At 41.0% G+C, this 27,174-nt stretch overlaps 2 protein-coding genes across 7 annotated transcripts in view; both read right to left on the minus strand.

Annotated features, from left to right (window-relative positions):
* Positions 1-27,174, minus strand: part of LOC121513254 (NLR family CARD domain-containing protein 3-like) — a 945,231-nt gene that overhangs the window by 428,001 nt on the left and 490,056 nt on the right. The window lies entirely within an intron of this gene.
* The window catches only part of LOC121513252 (vacuolar protein sorting-associated protein 13B-like), a 481,863-nt gene that overhangs the window by 99,868 nt on the left and 354,821 nt on the right, over positions 1-27,174 (minus strand). For all 3 annotated transcript variants that reach the window (XM_041792863.1, XM_041792864.1, XM_041792862.1), the window contains exons 39-41: positions 23,777-23,979; positions 22,401-22,617; positions 17,627-17,811 (exon numbers count right to left, since the gene is read on the minus strand). In XM_041792863.1, the coding sequence (XP_041648797.1) occupies positions 17,627-17,811; positions 22,401-22,617; positions 23,777-23,979 (605 nt within the window). The remainder of the gene's footprint in view (positions 1-17,626; positions 17,812-22,400; positions 22,618-23,776; positions 23,980-27,174) is intronic.

Here is a 27,174-nt window from a genome sequence, read left to right on the forward strand (position 1 = left end):
TTGCCACTTTTTCTCCTCATTTTTGCCAATTTCACCCATTTTTGCCACTTCTTTGCCAGATTTTGCCACATTTTTACCATTTTTGACCATTTTTTCCACCTATACCTCACTTTTTGTTATCAATTTTGGACATTTCCACCAGTTTGTGCCTCGTTTATTTTTACCTTTTTTTTGCCCTATTTTGCCCTTCTTGCACATTTAAGATGCTTTTTGCCATTGAAGTCTACTTTTCCCATTTTTGCCACTTTTGCACATTTTAGTTACTCATTTGTTGCCACATTTGCCACACGTTTTTTGACCGTTTTTGCCACCTGTAACTTATTTTTTAATCAATTTTTGCCACTTTTTTCTCCCCATTTTTGCCAACTTTCACCCATTTTTCGTCACTTTGTTGCCACTTTTTGACCATTTCACCACATTGACTTATTTTTACTGCCACTTTAACCCACTTTAGCCACTTTTCACTGCTTACATTGTGGCTCTTGCTAAGTTAATTTTTCAATAATTTGGCTCTTTGGTTGAGCAGAGTTGAGTAACACTGGTCTAAACCCTGTCCCGGGCATGTGACTGTTTCAAATGGTACATCTTCAGGAAAGTAAGTGTAGTCTTTTAGTGGAGCAGAGCTAACAGACGTGGAAACTACAACTCCCATCGGCCCTTGCATACCCACCATGCTTTGCACTCCACTCACTCGCTTGATTCTACAGCATGAAATGGCAGATGCATGGAGCAGCAAGGGAGAGATGAGTGACAAAGTCTTTGAGACTGCAGATGTTCCAAGACTTTGAAATCTTGACGTGTGGAAACATTTTGGCTTCCTGGTGTCAAGAAATAGGGGCTGCACGGCGGTGCAGGGGTTGGCACTGTTGCCTCACAGCAAGAAGGTCCCTGGTTCTCTTCCCGGTCAGGGTCTTTCAGATCTTGCATGTTCTCCCCGTGCATGGGTGGGTTCTCTCCAGGTACTCCGGCTTCCTCCCACCACCAAAGACATGCTCGTTAGGTCAATTGGTGACTCTAAATTGGCCGTAGGTGTGAGTTGTGGTTGTCTGTCTCTGTGTTTCAGCCCTGCGGTTGACCAGTCCAGGGTGTACCCCGCCTCTCACCCAATGACAGCTGGGATAGGCTCCAGCTCCCCCATGACCCCCGACAGTATAAGTGGTACAGAAAATGGATGGATGGATGTCAAAAAAGTGGCAGACAAACAAAAGATAGTATGCAGACCAAGGTTACTATAGTTACCAAGGTTATTATAGTTAATGAAAACGAAGTAAAACTGCGTAGTGCGCTCAGAAAAACTAACAACAATAGAATACAAATAGAGACAAAATGTCCTTAGTTTTAGTCTTTGACACAACCAGACTGACTGGCACCTACACCCAAGTCTGGGGAGAGTAAAGTGACCTGATTTGATTGGTTAAGACTTTACACAGTGGTAGTTTTATTTCTGGAGTTGTATTCAAACATAATAATTACATAAATAAATGATAAGTGAAGAGTGGCCTGTCTGAATTATGTTTAAAAAAAAAGTATGTTCACTCAGCCTTGACATGTATCCGAAAAAAAAATACTAAATCTAACAGTAGAACAAATGTATTAAACTAAACTGAAATTGAACACAGAAAGAGAAAAAAAAAACAGTTAAAAATAAAAATGACTGAAAAATCCCAAACTATTATAACCTTGATGAAGACACTGCCAGACCGCAGCGACACACTTCATGGGGAATACAAGTTTCATGAGGAGCCACTTGATAAATCAGCATCCTGAAAGGTTGGGGAGATTCAGATCAAAATCCGGAAGGCCAAAAGACTCTTCAGGAAGCATTCGGAGTACCACTTCCCCATGACAGTGCGAGGGCTAAACAGGAGTGTAGGTGAAAATATCGCTAAAGACCTACGGCCATTTACTGGTGGACAACAAAGGTTTTGATCCGGATCACCGTCTGGATCCAGGATCCAGGAATTTTTTTAAGGATTCTGTACTATTGGGAGATAGGGCTAATGGCGGAGGTCTGTGCTGTTACCACTTTACACCAGGAGATGGTGGACATGAGGAACTTCAATCCCAGCAGCAGTTTTGGGTGTGTTTCTATTCAAAGTTTTGGAGTTTATAGAGTTTGAAAGACGCACGCTTGGTTGAGGAGACGAGTCGGGGCGTAACAGAGAGAAAGACAGCGAACTGTAGGAGGAATAGAGGAATATTCACCCTTTGACATGACTTCCAGTCGTCTGGTGAGACCATGGGTGAGACTGTCAGTGCATCTGTTGGCACCAGCAGACAGTGCTTCCACCATGACAGTCCACACGTAGTGAAGCCAGTGCTTTGCCTCACTGTGTTTCCACCACACCTGGGAGGGAGTAATCGGCAAATGCCGTGGTGGGGGGCACATGGGGACGGATCCAGGAATTTTTTAAAGGATGCTTCACTATTGGGAGACAGAGCTAATTTTCGGAGGTCTGCGCTCTCTGAGTTCTTTTCTAGTTCTCTATTTGTTTATAGAGCTTTCAAAATATTCAGTCTTTTTTTTAAATTTATTTTTGGCCTTTATTTGATAGGACAGTGGATAGAGTCAGAGACAGGGAAGAGAGCAGGGAGAGACATGCAGGAAATGGTGCCAAGGGCTGGATTCGAACCCAGGTTGCCTGCGTACATGGCATGCACCTTAACCACTCAACTACCGGCGTGCCCCAAAATGTTCAGTCATTTTTAAGACTATCCAAACCTATGGGACTCTTTTGCACATATTGTTATATTCTAAGTGCAATTGTTGTTTAATAAATGCCGATCTGTTCTGAGTTTTTTAAAAATAAAGCAATAAATACCGTACCGTGGACTTGTCACCGAGGGAAATACCACACTGTGAGATGTTGACACTGTTACATCCCTAGTATATAAACAAGCTGATTTCCATCACCTGCATTCACCTGATTCTGACTAACCACTAAACTACTATTCTGCACAGATATGACTTATTAACCATGATGTGATGAATATCTGAAACTAAAGTCTCCCTCATTGTGACACCCAAAGCTCTGTCTGCATCACCTTCATTAACATCATCAACACTTTCATTAGGTCGTCTGTTATTTCTCTGATGCCTACACGTCTAAAAGTTCCACTTCTAGCTACCTCATATCGGCCAGTAGACAAATTGAATTGACATCAGCTTGAGCAAATATTTAGAGAGGAAATGTAATGAAAATTGTTCTGAAAATGGATCCTCCTCTGCCGTCTCAGGTGGGCTAATATACGTTAGCAGTAATCAGTGTGGAAAGTATGGCATAAGACCTTGCTGAGATGTACATGCTCTGTTTTTTTTTCTCTTTCGTGCCAAACTTAAAAAAACATGAGGGTGTAGTGGATAAGTCGTAACATCTCCAGATCAAATTAACCACATGGACAATCTTTTATTTTTGTAGTGCATTAGCTGTAACTAAGGCAGGCCTGCTAGAGCTCTGTCCCACTAAAATAATAGTTGTCTTGGCTCAAATACAGTCTCCCTCTTTCATGGTCAATGTGTAACTCTGGGACAAAATACCACACCAACTCCCTGAAGGTTTCTTAAAAATGTTGCATAAAGTTGTGTATCACTGAAAAGGGCACAGCACTGATGTAAAGCTGATCTCCGACCCGCGTCTTTTGTAATAATGGACTTGAAGAACAGCTGCAGAGGTGGTTACTGCCGCTGCTTTATGAATTTGCTTGAGCGCTAGCAGGGCCATGATGGCAGCGCAGAGCTCCGCTGGTTTATAAAGGGCCATTCCACGGTGACAGAGCTACAGCAGGGAAGCAGATGGTGTGATGTTTGTCAGTCAGAGCCATGAGGGCCGCTACACAAGCAGAGACTGAATGATTATATTTACACATTGGCATATTGAGAAAAGTTGGCAAAAGGGAAATCTGAATGTGCAGGAGAGCACAATGTGTTTTATTTCTCTGGCTCACAGCTCTAAGTGCATCCGTTACTCCATTCTTCTGTTTTTGCTCACTGTTTGTCAGACTTATGAACCTTAGTGAGACAGAGGAAATGCAAAAAATAATGGTAGAGAGGACACCTACTAGAGCAGGGGTTCTCAACCTTTTTTAGCCTGCTACCCCCAAAATAAAGGTCCCAGAGACCGGGGACCCCAGCTGTACCTGAAAGTCAGCCATGCACATTCAAGAATAGTCATGTGCAGACAAGGCGGCCCATAAGGAGGAATAAAGGGGAGGTCTCTGGGACCCAGCCAAACTGGGAGCCCATGGAAGTTGGCAAAACCATGGTCCATTGTGACGTTAAGGTGTGAAAACCATATTTTATATTTGACCTGAATAACAACCACTCTTATCAAAGACACAAATATCATTATTTATTCATTTGTGTAGTAAATAGCCTTCTTCAAACAAAAATAACTTATGTTAAAAACAAAATTTAAATGGGTTAAAAATTGCTAAAATTGGTTAATAATGGCAAAAAATAGTTGAAAGGTGATGAAATTGGATTTTTAGAGAACTTAAATGCTTTAAGAGCAGCAGAAATTGGATAAAAGTGGCAAAAATGGGCACAAAAAATGCTGAAAGGGGGTCAAAAAGTGGGGGAAATTAGTTGGAATGGGATGAAAAATTGATAGAAGCTGGCAAAAGTTAGTTAACTGTGGTTAAAATGGGCAAAAAGGAGTGTAAAAAGTGGTCAACAGAGGCAACAATAGGCAGAAAGAGGGAAGAGTTGGTTTAGAAGTGGCATAAAAGGCCGAAAAATGATGGAAAGGGTTTAAAATGGACAAAAATGTGCTAAAATTGGCTAGATTGGTGTTAAAAAGTGAAGAAAAAGATTCACTGGCAACAGTGGCAACAGTAATTAGAAAAATATTCTTCATTTTTTAAGGTGTCTGGTGACCCCCCTCTCGGTGTCTTGTGACCCCCAAGGGGGTCCTGACCCCAAGGTTGAGAACCACTGTGCTAGAGTATGGAGGAACTAGACCACACAGAAGTGGGGGTTCTGCAGGAATGCATCACTTTTCTATCCTTCATGTGTACCTTCACTAAGTTTGCCTTCTGCAGGTGGGAAACTGCCGATGCTCTGTTAGAGGTCTGTCTTTTTCAGTCCCCTGATTCTGACACTGCTTCTCTTTGACTGTGTGCAAAAACAGCGCAGAGAGCAATTTGACTTTGAGTAATGGAAGGAGGTTTGAATTCCCCCTCTGAGATACTGGAACCAGTTGGGAAACCGCAACTATGTAAATGCAGGAAATCTTGATTTTATAAAATGTTAATATGATCTACTCCAGGGACAAGTGAGCGAAATGGCTCGGAGCATGAACTCTCCCTCCTCAATTCCCCCTCCATCTGAAAAAATGAAAACAAGAGAGGGACAGTGACAAAAAGGGGAAGAAGACAGAGACGGTGAGGAGGGATGGTAAAAATGTGTTTCCTTATTTGTAACCCTCACACAATCCTCCATCTGCTGGAAACAGTCTTTAAATTAAAAAAACTGCCTAAAAGACAGAAATGTGACCTGACAGCTCAGTGCTAAATAACTCTGTTTTCTCCCAGTAGAATTTCTCTTCTCTAATCTCTGTTTGGCCACACAGTTCTCTAAGACAGTGGTTCTCAACGTTGGGGTCGGGACCCCTTTTCTGGGGAGACACTGAGAGGGGGTCTCCAGATGCCTTAAAGAAACTAGGAATATTTAAATACACCAATTTGACCAGATTTCAACTTTCCCATCAGTTTAGCCAATTTTAATACATTTTTGCCACTTAAAACACATTTTTTGTCAGTGTTAACCCTTTACCTACTGACCCGGCGCTGTGTTTTATATGTCCTGAGTATTATTACCGTAACTCTGTCAAAGTTTGTCCGATCAGAAAAATTTCAATGGTGTTGGAAAGCTGAGAATTGTGGGCATGCACACATATATGATTTATTACAGTACTCACAACCATAAGACCTGGGCATTCATAGGAAAACACCAGAAGTATTGCAAGACCGCTACACGGATTCTCAACACTGTAACTCCTCCAAAGTTTGCTCAATCTAAAAAATTCCACCGCTGACAGAGACCTGAGAATCTGTGCTTTCCGGCAATATATGAGGTGTGGTATATATATTACAGTAATGTCGAACTGCACTGCAAAAATGGCAGCTTTGGCAGAAGACGAGTGGCGAGTGAAGGAAGAGAGTAGAAGGAGAGCGAGAGAGAGTGGTGTTTTGTTTTCAAAAATAGCGTTAGATAGTGGCATTTGTGCGTGTCTGTCATGTGCAATACTAATATGTTCCTTGAGAATGTTTAGAATGCATTTTTCCACCTTTATTTGCACTAATTGTCGCCTATGTATATAGTTATCTTTTGCACACCCAGAGTCCTAGACTCAAAAAATGACTGTTGATTGTTCTAAACATGTATAGGTTCACATTTCAAATGTCAAATCAAAACTTCATGAGCAATAACAAAATTTCTTCTCATAAAAGCCATGAAAACAAACCTGGTTTTGTGTTTTCCTTCTTTTAAACTGCAGATAATTCCATATGATATGCAACAATCATTAACCAGATGTTGAAAAGTCAAGTTCGAGTACTCCTGGGAAAAGGGACCAAAGCTCTCAGACTTAGGGCATTTCCTTACTATTTTACAGCCATAATAACAAAATATGTCCAAATTGCCTTTTTTAGACTCTCCGACCCTTTTTTTCTGCCTGTTTTTGCCACTTCTAAACCAATCCTGCCACTCTCTGCCTATTGTTGGCTCTGTTGTCCCATTATTGCCAATATTAACCCCCCGCAATTCATAATTTCACATGCCCATTTCTGCCTAAGCAAACCCTTCCTTGCTAGTTTATATCAATTTTTCATCCCATTTCACCAAATTTCCACCTTTTTTTGCTACTTTAACGCCATTTCAGCCACTTTTTAAATCCCCTTTACCACTTTATATGCCCATTTTTTGCCACTTTTATCTAATTTTTGGCACTTCTAAGCCATTTCTGCTACTTTTAAACACCAATTTCACCACCTTTCCCATAATTTTTTGCCATTATTAACCCATTTTAGCTACTTTTTATGTATTTTAATTCTGTTTTAAACAAAAATGATTTACATTTTTAAGAGGGCTACTTACTGCACAAATCAATTAAAAAGATATTTGCTTCTTTGATAAGAGTGGTGGTTATTCAGGTTAAATATAAAATACCACAGCTTCACTTTAAAATAGACCATGATTTTGCTGTCCCCCAGTTTGGTTGGGCCATTTGTCCCCCCTTATGGGCGTCCTTGTCTCCACATGGCTATTCTTGAATGTGTGTGGCTGTGTTCAGCCACCCTCAGGTACAGTAGGGGTCCCCGGTCTCTGGCACCTTTATTTTGAGGGCTGAAAAGGTCGAGAACCACTGATCTAAGAGGCCTTAGACATTATGACTGAGTTCTTCCTCTCCTTCTCTGTGCAGTCGTCATGCAAAGCACACTGAAAAATCCCCTCTTAAAGGAAACTAGGCTGCTAATTTTCTGGACGTCAGATCTCTGGATGCTTCCTTGGGTTAAGGGAAACATTAAATAAAGTATTTGAGAACCACCATGGCCACAGTCTGATTTCAACTTATTCAAGAGTTAAAAGCATCTTTGGGCAGTGAGAAGGTCTCCCTACCAACCTGATCCCATAGCTCACAAATGACATCCTCAATAATCTGTGAGAGCTTGGACAAAGATAACAGAACAGCTGTAAGTAACTGGTGTAATAACTTTAATCACTATACTCATTTAAATTTCTATTTCAACTCCAATTTCACATGAAACTGTTTTTGGCACCAGAGAAGCTTTAATAAATAAACCTAAATCAGTTTAACTTTGATTTTCATGTATTAATAAATCAAGTTAAAGATAAATGTGGTTGCATCACCACCTCTATGAAGTTCCAAGTGTCCCAGAACAGACTGCAGGGTCTGGTCAGGGCATGGAGGTCAGATTATCACAAGTCCTGATGTTTGCCCTGTTTATGCTTTTAAAGCAGGTTCAATGACAGGAAGTGACATTTCTCTATCATACAGATACGAAACGGAAACAAAGAGCCAAACTGTTGAAAAATACCTTTGCAAGAGCCACAGTCTAAGTGGTGACTATTTGAAGGTGGCAAAAATGGTCTAAAACGTAACAAAAATGGGTTATAGGTGACATAAAATGGTACAAATGTGGCAAGAAAAAGAGTGAAAAGAGACTAAATGGGCAAAAAGCAGTCAAGAGAGGCAAAAGTGGGCAAAAACTAGGAAACAAGTGGTATTTAATAACAAAAGGTATCTTAAATGAGTGAAAATTGGGAGAAAAAAATGGTGAAAAACGGCAAAAAATTGGAAAAAAGTGTTAAAATGGGCAAAAGTAGGAAAAAAGTGGAAGGTAATGGCAAAAGATAACTTAAATGGGCAAATAATGGCAAACAATTGTGAAAAAGAGCAACAATGGGATAAAAGTGTCAAAAAGAAGTGACTAAAATTGGCAAAAACTAGGAAACAAGTGGTATTTAATGACAAAAGGCAGCTTAAATGGGTGAAAACTGGGAGAAAAAATGGTGAAAAGCAGCAAAAAATTGGTAAAAAGTTGAAAAAAAAAATGTCAAAATGGTCAAAAGTAGGACAAAAAGTGGTATGTAATGGCAAAAGATAGCTTAAATGGCCAAAAAAATGGCAAAAAAGATTGTGAAAAAGGGCAACAGTGGGATAAAAGTGTCAAAAATAAGTAACTTAAATGGGCAAAAACTAGGAAAAAGTGGTATTTAATGACAAAAAGCAGCTTAAATGTGTGAAAACTGGGAGAAAAAATGGAAAAAAAGAGGCAAAAATGGGTAAAAAGTAGCAAAAAGTGTCAAATGGGCAAAAAAGTAGGAAAAAGTGGTATGTAATGGCAAAGGGTAGCTGAAATGGGTGAAAAGTGGCAAAATTGGTGAAAAAAGGGCAAAAAAGTTTCCTTTATTAAGGTTTTCTAGGGGAATAATATTTAAAATTAAGACATAAAAGAGCCACAGATAATCACAAAAGAGCCACACGGTGGGTAACACTGCCCTGAATAACTGACAAAAAGCTACTGCAGGCTCTTTTGGCATCAAGTAAAACATGTTTTACAAGAGAATGGTTAAATGTAGCTCCGCCCACACTAAAAGACTGGTATGGAATAATTCTGGAATAAGTGGATTGAATTTATATCACCAATATGTGCAGATTTTGTATGACTCCAACAGACCATTCATACCCCCTCTACCCCCTCGAACCGCGCATCCCTACTGCAAAGCAAAGAGACCATCAGGGTTAGGACTGAATATTTCTACATTTATAGTTATTCTGTAATTTTTGTGACTGGGTAGGTGTAAGAGGAGTTCAACAGCAAAGCCTTCCTTTCCAACATGGCTTACATTTTCCACTGAAACAAGTCTTGGTGTGTAATACATTTTACTGTTAAATAGAAGCAGGATGAGATTTCTTCTACATGTACAGGACAATATCATCAGAGAGAGGAGACATACTTCATCCACAGAAACTGATGTACAAAGCACAAACAGGAGTTTTAATTCAGTTTGACCTGGATGACTAAGAACCTGCACAGACATGCTTCTAATAAAATACTCTCTACAGCCAGGGCAACTCAACAAACTGCTTCCCCACATGAAATGGGTTCAGTCAGGATCTCTTTTATCACTTCCCTGCTGAAGTCTATCACCTGATTCCTGTTAACAAACTTGTCAGGAGGGACGGGACCATGCCAGATAACAGGAGGGGTGGAGTAAAAAGATGTGATAACCACATGTTCACAAACCACTGATCCACATCTCCTGCTGTGTAATACACTGTCTCAGACACACATCGCCATCACACATCCATTCAGGCTTCCATCCAACAGATGTGCAGTAGAAAGATGCAGATCTAACGCCAACCTATGCTCCCTCTGAACCCTGTAACCACAGCGTTTAAGTGTATGAGAGAAGTAAAAAACAATATGTACAGTACATACTTTCTTTGGATCAACCTAACGGCCCGCTCACTAAGCTGGACTTCCTGTCAGCTAGCTAGCTAGCATTCTGGTTGACAGAAACGTAGCTTCTGCCTGTGGAGCTATCTGGCAATTAAATGAGACACACCAATCAGTCTGCAACAATGTTCAGACGGGACTTCTGGTGTTCCTGCAGCCAGCCTCTAGTGGACACTCGCTGTATTACAATTTTTTGCACTTCAGCAAGGCTTCATTTTCAGGACTGGAGGTTGCCGCTTGGGAGCAACACTGAAAGCTTTCTGCGACAGAAGAGGTGTTTTCGCTCGTCTCCCGCTCTGTTTCTGCAGGGGTATGCAATCATCAGGGTGGGGTCTGCCAGTGTATCCACTGTAGCCGTTAGCTTGATGTAGCTGTAATAAAGCAGCAGTTAAATTGGAACTGTGCAACATTTTCTTTGCGCTACCCATGTACGCGGGCGGCCCGGGGTCGAATCCAGCCTGTGGTCCGTTGCCACATGTCTCTCCCCACTCTCATCCCATTTACGACTCTATCCACTGTCCTCTTGTAAATCAGTAAAGGCACTAAAAGTCCAAAAATACACTATATTGCCAAAAGTATTGGCTCACCTGCCTCGACTTGCATATGAACTTAAGTGACATCCCATTCTTAATCCATAGGGTTTAATATGACGTCGGTCCAACCTTTGCAGCTATAACAGCTTCAACTCTTCAGGGAAGGCTTTCCACAAGGTTTAGGAGTGTGTTTATGGGAATTTTTGACCATTCTTCCAGAAGCACATTTATGAGGTCACACACTGATGTTGGACGAGAAGGCCTGGCTCTCAGTCTCCGCTCTAATTCATCCCAAAGGTGTTCTGTGGGGTTGAGGTCAGGACTCTGTGCAGGCCAGTCAAGTTGATCCACACCAAACTTTCTCATCCATGTCTTTATGGACCTTGCTTTGTGCACTGGTGCACAGTCATGTTGGAACAGGATGGGGCCATCCCCAAACTGTTCCCACAAAGTTGGGAGCATGGAATTGTCCAAAATCTCTTGGTATGCTGAAGCATTCAGAGTTCCTTTGACTGGAACTAAGGGGCCAAGCCCAGCTCCTGAAAAACAAGCCCACACCATAATCCCCCCTCCACCAAACTTTACCTTTACTTTACTTCTCCTGGCAATTGCCAGGAGAAGTACCGTTCTCCTGGCAATTGCCAAACCCAGACTCGTCCATCAGATTGCCAGATGGAGAAGCGCGACTGGTCACTCCAGAGAAGGCGTCTCCACTGCTCTAGAGTCCAGTGGCGGCGTGCTTTACACCACTGCATCCCACGCTTTACATTGCAATTGGTGATGTATGGCTTGGATGCAGCTGCTCAGCCATGGAAACCCATTCATGAAGCTCTCTATGCACTGTTCTTGAGCTAATCTGAAGGCCACATGAAGTTTGGAGGTCTGTAGTGATTAACTCTGCAGAAAGTTGGCCTCCTCTGTGCATTATGCGCCTCAGCATGGGTACTGATTACCCAGGCCCACAGGGCCCTTGAGAAGCCTGCAATGAAATGTGTGTTTTTATGTATTTTTTAAAAATAATTAGTGTCATTATTGAATCAAAAGCGACTAAACAGACTGGCCAACAGACTGAAATTTGTATCTGCTCTACCTTTAAAAATGTCCAAATTGTACAGTCCAGTGCTGCAAAATAATGCAAGTAAATGTAATTAAACTAGAGTAAAAATATTGGTCATAAATGGGGAAATTATGGTTCAAAAATACTGGGGCTGGGCAATTAACTGCAAATTAGATTAAATCACAATTTGGCCTGCTGCAATTTTGAAATCGCAGAAGGTACAATACTTCTTTAGCCTGAAATTTGTGTTAAATACCAGTTTTCAACTTTTTTTTGCAGCAGAGATGTTATGCATTGCATACCATGCAATCATTTAAGTGGCATATTTCTAGAATAGTGTACAAAAAATTATATGTTCTTCATTTTTGTATGTTTTTCTTGTCAAATATGAGAATTATATTAAAAATATTACTCCCTTTAATACAACAGTTCATATCCAATTTGCAAAATGAGCCAAAATGATGTCAAATATATTTTTTCACACTTGTCCAGCCTTAGTTTGATCTAATATTGTGTTGTTTATAATATAGAATGAATTCTTGCTTTTTTTTTTTTTTTTTAAATACATGAGACTAGGAACTTAAGAAATAATCACACATTCAATCACAATTGCAATATTGTGTAAAAAGAATCTCAATTAGATTACTTTCCCAAATCGTTCAGCTCTAAAAATACATTAAAATGCAGATATTTTTAAAAATGATGTTAGCCAGTTAAGGGGGGCCCGATGTAACATTCTTTCTGGGGGCCCAAAATCTCTAGCCCCTGACCACAGCAGCTGCAAAGCCAACATCAATGAACACAATCACCCTGTTTAACCTCTTTCTTACACACAGCATGTGGGCAGACTAAAGCAGATGTAGTGAGGACGAGACGCCAAAGGCCAGGTACGTTTAAACATACTGTACTAGGAATGTGACTCCAGCTCACTTTGCTCCCTATGTACAAGCACTGAAAAGTAGGAACTGAACTAATATATACCAATCTGTAGGAGATAGTCCTACAGTTGTGAGGAGGGCCAAACGTGATTAAAAGTCATGTAAAAATACAACAGATGGTCTAATTTACATGTGGCGGACAGGTTTGGTATATTGTTGTCTAGATAAATCAGGCTAGGACATCCTCACTGAGAAAAAAAACCCTCTGCTCCCTGGCTCACTCATCACTGCATTGCTTTCAGTTAGGAATCAGTATCATTTTCCTAATGAATATTTCCTGACTCTTAACCTGCTCCATGTGTCAGGGAACAGGCCGAGAGATGTTTCGCTTGTTGAAAAAATGCTCGCTCTGCTTTTAGGAAGTTCAGCACACATGCATCTAATTTGCTGGGAGAGAAATCAAAAAGCAACTCCTAAAAAATATCTCAACCATCGGTGGCAGGCCAGCTTCACATTTTAACATACAGAGATTTGTTCTCAGTCTATCAGTATCTGAAAGGAGGTTGTTTTAGAATTAACCCTCACTGTTAATTTGATTCTCTTCCTGAAAAAGTCAGGTACATTTGCCCCTTATAAAACCATATTAATACGTTATTACATGTAGATTTTTGTATTCTTAAATCAGACAAATCTTCATTATTTTCAGTTTAGTTCATAGGATGGCACAGTCATTTCTGCTCAAATCTCTCGTTTGCCACTCACCCTTTCTGTCATCTGCTCACATAACCATCCTCTACTGTAACTCAATCTGGCCCAATCAGCATGAGGCTTTAGACTTTTGCTGATTACAGACTTTACAGCTGTGGAGCCTTGCGGGGCAGCCAGACATCTGCAGCAATTCTCAATTTCTTGTTTCTCCCGGGACAACATAAACAGACAGAAGAAATCTGTAGGTGAAAATGATAGAGGGAGTCCAGGAAGGAATCTAACAGATAGACGGGAGATGGGAGAGAAAGAAGCACAGAGGAAAGGAAACCTTACCTTAACACGGTAAAGTGGGTTTCTGAGATGTCAGTGATTGTATTACATTAACATAATTTAACACTCTTCTCAGCTGCTCTGGTTTTAGACAATGCAGCGACTGAAACGCTGATGTATACGACTGTATCTAAAAAGACAAGGCTAATGTCAGCTATGAGAAATGACATCAGTGGAAAAGCAGGAAGGGAGAAGCAAATGAGCAGGATCAGTATTTTTTCAGTTCACAGGTCACATATTACACAAAATACACTTTAATATATGTGCCCCTGGTCTGACCACAATCCCCCCAAGAATCATAAAAATCCCCCCCCCCCCGTTCCTTTCTCCACCTTTCAGAAAATGTGTGCTGAAACAAGCTGTTCTCAGATTTTCTCCTCATGATGTCATGTGGGGAGTTAGCCCCGCCCCCAGATCTGGTTGGCCCTCCCTTGGAAGAAAGTTCCACCCTCCTCTCCTGATCCTCTTAGCTGGCAGCTAACATCCATTAAGACATGGGTTCTCAACCTTTTCAGCCCGCGACCCCGGTAAAAGCGGTTAATAGTGGCAGTAATGATTCAACAGAGCCAACAATAGGCAGAGTTGCAACATTTGTTTTAGAAGTGACAAAAACAGGCAGAAAAAAGTGGTGGAAAGGGTTTAAAATGACAAAAATGGGTTATGAGTAGCAAAAATGTGTTAAAATGGGCAAAATTAGTGTAAAGTGGCAACAGCTTCATTCAAAAGTGTTTTTTTAAGGCTTGTGGAGACCCCTTCTCAGTGTCTCATGACCCCCAGTGGGGTCCTGACCCCAACGTTGAGAATCCCTGCATTAAGCCACATACATTTCCTGAGAGGGGCGGAGTCAGACAGCTCAGTAACATTTAAAGCTACAGACACAGAAACTGCTCGTTCTGAGCAGGGCTGAAACAGAGGGGTTTTTAGACAGGCAAAAATCCAATACTGAGTGTTTTTTCAGCAACAAACTTCACAGGCATGTTTTGGGGACTTCTTAGACCAATATAGACTTGTCTTAAAGGGGTAAAATATGTGACCTTTAAGATCAGCTGTCAAGATGGCAGACAGATGTTTGTCATACTGTAAGATCTGAAACTCCATTTCTTTCTGGTTGGTTTAACTATTAGGGCATTTAAAGAAAAACCTGTCAATAGTCCACTCATATATTAAGCTGAATCTGTGGTCAAATGCATGTGAATCTCCTTCAGTCAAACAAAAGAGGTAGCAGTGAACATGTCTTTGTGCTCGGCACAACGCTAAAAGCAGTTTATCGATGAAAGAGGAGGCTCAAAAAGCTTGCTATATCCCTGTACTATTTCTATTCCAGATTTCAATAGTTGCACTGAAGTTTATTTGAGGATCAGGAACCCTTGTTTGTGTAACAACCGGAGAGGAAAGCTGATGCAAACTAAAAAACATGTGCACGTCTTACTAGCTTTAAGGAGTACCCCTGAAGTGCAGGGAGCTACATACTGTCGTCAGGTTTTTGTTTGCTTTTGGCACAGTCTACATCTGTGACAGTAGCATGTCACCAGAAGGTCTGACCACGAATCATTTTAAGACACGCCCCTGAGGTCTTAGCTGTGCTAAGCTGTGGTTTCATCATCTCAGATGTGCCTTCAATATGCACAGGAACATTTAAATTAAACATACGTTCAAAAACACTCTATGTTATACAGATGTGAACTGGCTTTGATTGCACTGACATAATGACAAGTATTTTTCAAACAAAAGTAGTAAAATCTTTATGTAAGTGGTCTCTGATATTCTCAGATTTACCCACAATATGTTCTCAAGGAAAGGAACCTACTGTATTTACTCTAGGACAGAATTTCCTCAGTGCTCCATTAACTTTTGCTTACCCTCCAAGTTAAAAATAAAGTGTGAGAAATCACCAAATCTTTTTTCTGTAATATTAAGACTCAAAAATGCCAGTGCCATACAGAAATGTTTAAAAATAGCTCCTTTTGCCACAGTAAAAAGAAAACAACTTGATTGAAGACCTTGGTTGTCTTCAAGGATACCAAGCTAAAAAAGTGAGGTGAGTGCTGAAAAGGTAGAGGAAGAGTGATAGTAGGAAAAAGAGGGCTGTCCCGTTCCCCACTGAGGCCCTGCAGACTCAGTAGCTGCTTCAGCCTGCCAAATAATAACCTCATCAGGGACTAGAGACACCTGGCTTTTCACACCGGAGTCTGTGAGATGACTTCCACAGCTGGCCGTGTATTACAAGTTTGGAGGGACAGCAGGGGTCTCTGTCATTCAATAACGCATTGGTTGTGGGGTTTCTCATGACTCATGTCATGGGAATTATAATGGCAAACAGCTCAACTCCAGGACGGTTTATTTCTATTTCACTGCAGGTGGTGATGTTACGAAGGAACAGTTAGAGACAGACGTGGCTTCTCTTCTCACATTACTCCTCTTTTAGCTTCGCTTTAGACGTTCTCTGATGACATCAGGATACAAGAGATGAACAAAAAATGTTCCTTAAAAAAATGTTTCCACATTTATTTACAACATGGAGGCCCACATGACAGATTCTTTTCAGAATAATGTTAGAAATAAGGGATGTAACAGTGTTATGACATGTTCAAGTATATCACTGACAATCAACTGGCGGCCCAGGGGCCATATCAGGCCCCCCAAAGCTTCCTGTCCGGCCCCCCAAAAGATCATTAAATTCAGAAAAGGAGGAAAAGAAGATGTTGTGGTTTTAAGAATATCCTTTGGCTTTAAATGTCTGCAGCTGTTAAATCCACCCCCAAAACAATTAGTATTGAAGTGGTTTCTAGAATGTCTAAACATTTGATTTGTTTTTACAGAAATTTACTGTCATAATTAGAAATTTAAATAAAGGGTTAAGGTTGGCAGAAGTGCTGCAAGACACCAGATAAAATGGTGAAAAGAGGTTAAAGAGTAGCAAAAATGGGTGATAAATGGCAAAATGGGTTGTAGAGTGGCACATAGGGACACAAATTGGCAAAAAAAAGTTGTGAAAAGAGGTTAAAATGTGGCAGTAATTGGCAAAAGAGGAAAAAAGGGGGCAAAAAGTATCAAAAATTGGTTACAAATGACAAAGAAATAGCAAAAAAAGTGATGAAAAGAGGTTAGAATGTGGTAAATATTGGCAAAAGAGGAAAAAGGGGGCAAAAAGTATCAAAAATTGGTTATAAATGACAAAGAAATAGCAAAAAAAGTGATGAAAAGAGGTTAAAAAGTGGCAAAAATAGAAGAAAAGTTGCAAAAAGGATATAAGAGTGGAACAAAGGGGATAAAACATGCAGAAAAAATGGTTTAAAAGGGTTAAAGAATGGCAAAAATTGTGTCAAAGGGGCAAAAAGTATCAAAAATGGGTTAAAAGTGGAAAAAATTGGTTTTAAAGTTGCAAAAATTGCTGAAAAATGTAATGAAGTGTGGTTAGAAAGTTGCAAAAATAGAAGAAAAGTGGCAAAAATGGATAAGAGTGGAACAAAGGGGATAAAACATGCAGGATAAATGGGTCAAAAGGGGTTAAAATCTTGCAAAAATGGTTTAAAGAGGCAAAAAGGGGTTAAAAGTGTCAAAAATGGGTTAATACTGGTGCTAAATCACAATTGATGAAGGCCCATCATCTGTGATTTTCAGGGGCCCGACCAGCTCTGTTGTCAGGCCTGTCTCCTTGTGCTGCATTATAGATAATAGGGATAGATCTCACTGGTAATGCCTAAAAATATCCTGCGGTTTGAAAGAAAATACAAATACTACTTCAATAATATTTCAATCAGACCAAAAACATCCATTTAATTTTTGTGTATTTGAAAGTGTGGCGCAGAGGCCACAGAGGCCCAGGCCCAGAGTTTCTGTCAAGACTAAATCTGGTCCTTGTGCAAATACACTTGATGATCCCTGAAGTAGACACTTATGGAAGCAAAAATCTCCCTACTGTCTAATTCCAATGGGACACAAAAGCTCTGATGTAAAAATAAACAATATCATTGTACAATTATTAAAATACATAAATGCATTTTAATATGTTAGCTGCTTGGCTGCCTGCTTTCCCCAGCAGATGTTAGGGTTCTTCATGTTTTTAGTAAGAGCTGCTCATATTTGCCTCAAGTTACTGCAACATATTTATAACCAAGTTTTCAAACTGGTCTCACCTGCAGGACGTCCCCCAGGTCAGCCGTGCTGATCTCAGGGTCCTCTGTAGTGTTGAAAGGGACAGGAGTTATTCTGACGAAGGTAAGGACACGAGGTTCAGGGTATCTCCACAGCATCATCCCCGGGCTGTCCTCTGTCTCACTGTAAAAGACCACCTCATGGGGCCCTGGGAGTCTCTGAGAAGCTGCAAGTAAAAAGTACAAACAACAGTGTGAGAATGACTTCACTTTGTTCCATCAGTGATCTGATAGAAATGCTTTGCTTTAGAGGAAGAAAACAAACAGGCTAGGGAAAGTACGGTATCACAACAATAACTACAAATATCTCAACAGTTAAGTTCCACACGGTCAGCCAGGTGTGGGGAACAACCTTGGCCCTGTACAGCTATGGTCTCCTGGTGGCCATCGTCCAGGCCTGTGCCAGACATAGATGACCCCTCCACGACGCGCATCTGGTCCAACCCACTGGGTCCTGGGCACCAGGTATATGGTGAGCTAGATAAGGCCTGGGAAAGCGTGCCAGGTGCCCGAAGAATACAGCTGCTTTTCACATCCAACGCTTGAACCTCCCCATCCCCACTATCCTGAGCTCATTAGTACTAGACACAATGGGTCAGTTCAGAAAGTCCAAAAAATGACCTCCTAAGTCCTTTCCTATCCACTTATCCTTAACCCTGGGGAAAAATGTCACAGTTCAAGGAAAAGTGGGAGTACGAGGATAGGAAAAGAGATCAGTTGTGATTAGGGAATCCGACCCCACTTTCCCTAGGCAGATGTTACGGCGTTATTTGTGTAAAAACTAAAATTTAATAACCTTGCAAAGCAGATGAATTTGCTCGATACTGGCGTATCCATCTTGCAAAGCTCCCGTCTGAACTGTTTTGGCCCGGTTAGAAAGTGACAGGACCAGTCAGCGATGAGGGGCAGGACTTTCGGGCATGGTGGAGTCATGACCGAAACAAGCAGCAACAAGAAGCCGGTGCCACTATGGTGGAAGAGCTTAGCGTGGATGCTGCTAAAGCGCCAGTTTTATCAGAACTTGACGACATTTCTTTGTTAAAAGAAGAACAAAGAACAGCAGTGAGTTGTTTTCTTTTCAAAAACTACAAAAGTCGAGTACTGACATGTCTACAGTCGTCATGGTTCGTGTTATGCTGTTGTCTAAGGAGTGAGCGGCGATGACCTCCTAGGTTTTTTTCAAAGGCTCTGCCTTTTACCAAATACTGTCTATGAGAGGTTTACCAGATGGATGTGTGAAACAAGTCCATCTGGCGTGCCAGGTTAGCAATTTAATTGATGGACTACAAAATTTGCATCTAGCACCTGGTGCATTCTCCATCTTCCTACGTGCAGCGAATGAAACCTTGGTGATAAATATGAGCTCATTTAGATTTTTATATCCTAAAGTCTCTTCAGGGTGAGGAAGTGTGACTGTGAACATCTAGAACAGCAGAAACTTTTCTTTTAATCTGAACTCTCTTCATAGTCAGAACAGCTAGATGAATACTATTCAAGTCCTTTTATTTCCAACAACATTAAATCATTTTGTTTTATTCCCTATCTCTCCATTTTTTCTTTATTTCTCTGGTTTCTGTTAATTTTATGTATACTCTAGTTCTGTAGACTTCTTAGACTTTGGTAAAGGATGGTCTGGGGTTTCCTAGGCTAAAGGAGATAACAAAGGAAGTAATGAAGCTCCTTTCCTTATCAGGTAGATGATTTGAACAACCTTTATCATGGCTGACACTGAAATACTTCTGAGTCGTTTCGTTCAGTTAGGAACTGTCCTAAGCAAAAAAGACTAATCAAATGTACCCACGGTCTTACCAATGTTACCCAAAATGCACTAAAGGGAAGCGGTCACAAAGAAGTCCAGCCAGCATCCAAGCCTCACAAGAGCAGTGTTAATTTTGTCGACTAAAACTATGACTAAAAATGTTCGTCGACAGCCTTTCGTTTCATGACAGAAGGCTTAGTTTTTAAATGAAAAGTCTTTTAGTTTTAGTCACATTTTAGTCATTTCTATCCATTTTAGTTTTAGTACATAAAAAGTCCTCACATTTTAGTCTTTAATTTTAGTCTAAGCATTTATTTTCTCACCTAAATCTGGTACCAAATCATGGTAGTGTTCTCTGCACTCTTCCAAACCTGGGGTCCCTGCTTTCTACAGCTGAGAGGCAGAATAGATACAGATGTATTGTTTTTGACAGGTTTACCCACATTGAAGAAATATCAAAAACTACATTACATTTGAGTCTAGTTTCAATCATCTTGACAAAAACTAAACTTACTTTTAGTCAGTTTTAGTCATCACAGATGTATTTTTGTTAGTTTTAGTCATGGAAAAAAGGCTGTTGATGAATATGTTTAGTCATAGTTTTAGTTGACAACACTAACACTGGTGCAGAGTTTGCACGTTCTCCCCGTGCATGCATGTGTTCTCCCTGGGTACTCCGGCTTCCTCCCACCACCAAAAACATGCTCATTAGGTTAACTGATCACTCTAAATTGGCCGTGAGTGTGAGTGTGAGTGTGTCAGCCCCGCGATTGACTGGTGACCAGTCCAGGGTGTACCCCACCTCTTGCCCAATTCCAGCTGGGATAGGCTCCAGCCCCCCAGTGATGGGATAAGCGGGATGAGAGGTATAGAAAAGAGATGGATGGATGGATGGGGATTGACACAGACCAAAACACAATGAGTTTGAAAGTGATGGCAGTAGAGACAGAAAACCTTAATCCCTGACGTTGATCCTGCTGATGGAATTGTAGACCTTTAGGAAAATGTTTATATAAAGATGGCAGAGACCTGCTGTGTTTGGCCCTTAGTTATCAAAACTGATATTTATTCTTAAAGAAAACACTGCAGATACGTTAGTGGCTAATTTTTCCTCTGTGAGCCACAATAAGCTGCTGTAGATAGTCAGCTTTTTTAAAGTGAAGCACAAGTAAATTCCAGACACTTGCATGAGGTTTAGCTTCATTACAGCCTAAACTTTGGGAATGAAGGGACAGAAAGCCCTTCCACCAGCCTCTCCTTCGACTTTTCTGGTAGTTCTATCCATGCAAGCTTCAGACCCCGGGGGCCGCACACTGCTCTGTAATCTGGAGTTTGTTCTTACCGTTCAAAACATGTTGCTGACAGATTTTGCTCTCCTGTTTTAGTTCACTACTGTACGTTCTACTGCTACGGCCAGCATATTAAATGCATCACAGACCAGTGGAACAGTGCAACAAACAAAGACTCAACCACAGCTGACAGAGTGGGTGACTGGTCTACAGCCAAAGTGAAGCCTGATCCTTTGTGTACAGAGTTCCTGTGCATGTCTGTGTGTGCACAGAGGACATCACACATTAAACACAAAGAGGGGGAAAAAGAGGGGGAATAAACAGCCTGTTACTCAAGAGAGGAAAGAGGCAGATACAGCTAATGAAACTTCTTTCCACAGAGGATTCTTTGATCTGACTGGTTTAAAGCAATGTGGATCTTCAATGGCATCTTACTTCCACACACTGTTCTATTAGTTAAGATAAACTGGCACGGGTTTATGAATATCTGACCATTGTAATGATACATCCCATGAATTTGGAAACATCCATTTTTACTGGATTGACAAGGTATGTGCAGAAAAAATCTCCATAAACATAATCTTTAAATCGGATTCTTCAAAAATTGCTCCTAAAAATGGTCATGCTTTTTTGGAATGAGTGATGTTAAAGAAACAAATTACTCTTTTACAGCCCTCGACCCCCAGAATAAAGGTGCCAGAGACCTGGGACCTCCACTGTACCTGAGGATGGTTGAACACAGCCATGAACATTCAAGAACAGTCATGTGGAGACAAGGACACCCATTAGGGGGGATAAATGGGAGATCGTTCTGGGGCTCAGCCAAACTGGGGGCCAGCAAAATCATGGTCCATTGTAAAGTTAAGATGTGGTATTTTAGAATTTACCTGAATAATAACCACTCTTATCAAAGAAACACATTTTAATTCATTTGTGTAATAAGTAGCCCTCTTAAAAATGTAAAAAATAACTAAAATGGGTAAAAAGTGGCAAAAAATGGTGGGAAAGGTGGTAAAATTAGATTTTAAGAGTAGCACAAATGCTTAGAAATGCCAAAAATTTGAAAAAAGTGGCAAAAAATAACCAAAAAATGGCAAAACTGGGTTAAGGTGGTAATAAAATGGACATATTAAGTGGTAAAAGGGAACTTAAAAGTGACTGAAATGGCGTTAAAGTGGCAAAAATAGGTGGAAATTTGGTGAAATGGGATGAAAATTGATACAAACTGGCAAAAAAGGATAAGCTGAGGCAGAAATAGGCAGAAACTGGCAAAAATGGGCATATCAAATTGTAAAATGTGGCTTAGAAAGTGGTGAAAAGGGTTAATAGTGGCAATAATGTGTCAACAGAGCCAACGATAGGCAGAGAGTTGCAATATTTGTTTTAGAAGTGGCAAAAACAGGCAGATAAAAAGGGTTTAAAATAACAAAAACGGGTTATAAGTTGCAAAACTGTGTTAAAATGGGCAAAATTGGTGGGAAAAAGCGATAAAAAAGGGTTAAAACTAAACAAAACTGGTGTAAAGTGGCAACAGTGCCATTCAAAAGTGTTCTTAGTTTTTTTAAGGCTTTGCAAGACCCCCTCTTAGTGTCTTGTGACCCCAAATGGGGTCCCGACCCCAACATTGAGAACCCCTGCTCTAGCCAATCAGAAACTACCAGCTCTGTTTTCTACTGCCATCTCTGCAGAAAGTCAGCTAAACTTTTACCTGAGTCCTGGATGTACTGAAAATGTCCTGTGCGCAAATCATCTGAGCTGTGCTCCGTCAGAGGAGTGGGAGAGCCAGAAGAGGAAGGTGGCTGGGTGTTGCAGGCCTTGCTTTCACAACGGCTATCAGCTGAATCCCCTCTCTGGAAGTTTAGGTATATCTGTAGGTGCTCTTCAACCAGCCTCAGGCAGTTCAGATGTTCTTGGCCCCAGAAGACCTGCCGAGACAAAGGCAGAGAGGAGACGATAGCAGAGGGAGAACAGTAAGGCAGGTGAGTTTGGGATGGGGATTAGGAGAAAACTGTATTGTAAATATGTTCATGTAAATATCAGATCTGAGTAAATAAAAGTCAAATTCAGGTCACTTTGGCCTGGAGTGTGAATACAGCCATAGGCTCATCTGAAGCTCGACTATGAACCACCACAGTTATTGACATTATTTTCCAAAACAGGACGAGAAACACTCACAGTTACCCTTGTCATCACCCCTTCACATCCTTTCCAATATTACCCAACACAACATTACATCCTCCCTACTTACATGCGGCATTCCCCTTCCCATGTTCCATCAAAGCCAGTCTGCCTGGGGTTTGGACTAAAAACCAGGAATCTCTGACTCAAAAACTCTTCACACATGGAGCTGCTACTCACCAGCTAGAAAGGGTGGGTTATGACTAAACTCTAAAAACAGGAAAATCTGGGGATTTTTTTTTTTTGGAAGCTTTTTGGACGGAGGAATCAGAAGGAATTCCGGTGGTTTTTGCAGAGCAATAGATTAAAACACCAGAAACTCAGAGGGAAATGTATGGTTACGTATTAAGTGTTGTGAGCTGGGAGTCATGTTTCTCTTAATGGGCACGCAATAAAAGCATTGAGGCAACCGTTTAAAGTGGGGAAAGGAGAGGGGGTTCCCCCTGAGGAGCTAATGTGGAATAATACATTAGAAACAAAACCCTACGTAAGTGCTGCTAAAAGGGACTTTTTCAGCCTCTTTATTATGTAACTTTTCACAGTAAAAAGGGCACATTAACCTCCCTAGAATACCTTTATAATAAACACAGCAGTTGACCAGCAGATGTGACTCATATCTACATAGAAAGCTAATAAAATGTAATTCCTAATCCTTATCACTTCAACTGCAAAGGTGGCATGAGCCATAAGAGGAAGCAGCAGATGTAGATGGGTTGTGGAGACTACAACCAGTGAATAATGCTAACATTTTGAAACCAAGCATACTTTAGCAGAGGTGATGATGCTGTTGGAGCAACCAACCCAAGCAGGTGCACACCAGGTGACCCTGACCCTGTCAAACTTTGCTGTTCAGAGTGATAAATCTAGTGGATTAGGTTGCTAAACTGATTTCATGAGAACACAAACCTGCAAAAGGCCTCCCTTGAGGTTCAGTAGTAGTTTAGGGAGGCCGGGCTCTGGTCCAGGGCTGCCGCTGTGCCGACACCACTGAGCCTCCAGGGAAGTGCTGCAGGAGAACGGTCCGAGCAGAAGTCGACTTCGGTCTTTCAGACCTGTTTTCACTAACAGATCTTGAAGCTCCAGCTGCACAGACGCGGCCTGCAGGGCATCTGGGAGGAAAGTAAAGGTTGAATGAACGAAATGAAAATGTAAAGCGCAGGTTAAACCTTAAGACAGAAAATAAAGTTTAGGTTTGTTGGTATCAGGTTATGAAATGAAGAAATGTGTCATCACAAAGACTCAAATGCAAACAAACGGATTAAATGATTTGGCCTGTTAACAGACATGAGTAACCTGTAAGAAAATCCAGACAAGGGAGTCAAAGTTTACTGGCTGCGTTTGGGCCACACACTCACACACACATACCGATTCCTCAACACACACTTTCACACCACACTGACATCCCTAGAACACACCCAAATAAGTTTTGTTTTTATTCAGTGATTATCAACGCTTGGCTCTAGAGTCACATGTGCCTCTTTTATGTCTGAATTTGAAATGTTATTCCCCTGGAAAATCATAAAAAAGGGAAACTTTGACCTCAGAATTATCCATTGCAATTTGTTTCCCACACTTATACAGTAGGCTTTAATTGTCAACCTTTATTTTTTGTCTGTATATTTCCATTACCCTTTTATGCAGTTTTTTTGCCCTTTTGTACCCTTCTCGCTAACATTGCAAAGCAGGTTTACGCCCGTTTCCTTGTTTCTCACTGGTGAATCCATCTCGCAAAACTCCCGTCTGAACCGTTTGGGCCCGGTTAAAAAGTGACAGGACTTCTGGGCGTGGCGGAGTCGTGATGTAAGCAAGCAGCGACAAGAGGCCGGTGCCACTATGGTGGAAGACATTAGCGTGGATGCTGCTAAAGCGCCAGTTTTATCAGAACTTGATGTCATTTCTTTGTTAAAAGAAGAACAAAAAACAGCAGTGAGTTGTTTTCTTTTCAGAAACGACAAAAGTCGTGTACTAACATGTACAGTCGCCATGGTTTGTGTTATGCAGCTCTCATGAAGTTCACTCCTTGGTAGGGGCACAGGCGCAGCTCGCTGGCGGCTGCATCACCTGTTTTGTTGCTCTGATTGGCCCATAAAGATGTGACAGAAAGAACATTCATCCAATCACCTCCGACTTTTTTTTCAAAGACTCTGCCCTTTCCCAAATGCTGTGTATGAGTGGTTTTGGATGGATGTGTGAAACAAATCCATCTGGTGTGTCAGGTTACTTTTTTGCCACTTTAATCCCATTTTTCCCCAGTTCTTGCCTCTTTTATCCTGCTTTTTGCAAACTGCATTTTTTCCCTTTTTTGCCACTTTTTGCCAATTTAAGGTGCCTCTTGTCATTACATGTCACTTTTTACCATTTTCCCGCATCGTTTTGGGGCTTTATTTCAATTTTAATCACTTCTTACTCATTTTTTTGCCCCCCCCCCCCTTTTTAACCATTTTTGCCACCTGTAAGTCATTTCTTTTTTTATCACGTCTTATCCATTTCTGCCACTTTTTCTCCACATTTTTTGCCACTTTCACCCAGTTTTTGGCATTTTCTGCCTGTTTTACCCCTGTTCACCCATTTTTGGCCACTTTTTTGCAGCTTTTCTTCTATTTTGCCTGCTTTAACTTATTTTTATTGCCACTTTCACCCACTTTTCATTGTGGCTCTTGCAAAGGTATTTTTCAACAGTTTGGCTCTTTGGCTGAGCAGTGTTAAGTAACAAAATACTTATTTTATTAGCCTGCAGTGCTTGATCACCTAGTGAAAAACAATGAAAAGTTAAAATTTGAAGAGATTTCAACACCAAGTAATGAAAAAAGAAAAATAAATCAAACTGCAATGGCAGTGTATTCAAAAAATGTGTTTATAATGGGAGTAGAGGGGGTAAAAAATACCCTTAGGGACACAGGAGGGTTAAAAAGTAATATGTAATCCATGATGTCACTGGGGTCATCAGCTAATCTAAAGGTGACCAGTTGTTGACATGGGAGGACGAGTCAGTCACAGCTAGAGCAAAAGCAGTCCATTTGGAAAGCTGGACCTTGGATGACTAACAACGCTGTGAGAAGCAGCTCTTTAAAACCTCAGATATTCTCACTCAGCCTTCTTGGCTGCAAGTCTGGGAAAACACAGAGAGCAGCAGCACACCTGTTTGAATTCATTACTACCAGCAATATGTTGTAGTTAATGTCATCCAGAGTTTTAGCTAATAACACAAGCAGAGTGCACGACGCTAGAAAATACAGGGGGAGTTATCTAGAATAATAGATGACACTTGGATGCATCAGTTATGTAATGGCCAATGTGCACTGTCATGGTGGTGAATTCATCAGAAGCTGCACATCTGAGCGATATTTTCCTTTCTACTTCAGTCTCTCTGAAAATGCAAGGTAAAAAACACCTGTCAGCACACTTCAAAAATGACTGCATTTATTTCCTCCTTTGAGGAAAGACTGACGACGACCTGCAGGTGGTGAAGAACATTTAAAAAAAGATACAAAAAGGGAATAAAGAAGGAAAATAAAGGGCAAAATGAATTAGGAGAGGTGGACACTGGAAAAGAGGGTGTGAAATAATCTTAAATATAAATGTAATAAACATGTGACACACAAGGCTTGGCTCATCTACTAAACACTAAAATAAGAGCCCAGAAATACAACAGCGGGTTTCCACTCAGTGTAGCTTCTCTATTTATCTGTTACTCTTGCAGAAATAATACACAACACTGGTTACACAAGTTAGCTGTGTACATGCTATTATATTTAGAGGCTGCTTTTTAGAAAGAGCTGATATAAACTGCCCCAACTGCTTCTCAATTAGGGGGGGGCAGGGGTTAGTGGTGTTGCCTCTCAGCAAGAAGGTCCTAGGTTCTCTTCCCGGTCTGGGCCTTTCTGTGCGGAGTTTGCATGTTCTCTAGGTGCATGTGTGGTCTCTCTCCAGGTACTCTGGCTTCCTCCCAACACCAAAGACATGCTCTGTAGGTTAACTGGTGACTCTAGATTGGCTGTAGGTGTGAATGTGAGCGTTCCTGGTTGGCTGTTTAAATATGTCTCGCCCAATGACAGCTGGGATAGGCTCCAGCTCCCTGATCCCCAACAGGATAGGCGGTATAGAAAATGGATGGATGAATGTATGAAATAGGAACAGAGAACATAAGTGAACCCACAATAATAAGCCTGAATTACAGCCTAGTGAATAAGAATTAATTCCTGCAGTCATATATTCTTATTTTACTCAGACTAAATAAAAGTCAAAGGCACATTCCTGCCTGTACTCCCAAACCCTGCTTTTAGGCCGTTAAATCAAAAAGGCAC

Source organism: Cheilinus undulatus, linkage group 8, assembly GCF_018320785.1.
Source record: "Cheilinus undulatus linkage group 8, ASM1832078v1, whole genome shotgun sequence".
Taxonomy (NCBI): domain Eukaryota; kingdom Metazoa; phylum Chordata; class Actinopteri; order Labriformes; family Labridae; genus Cheilinus; species Cheilinus undulatus.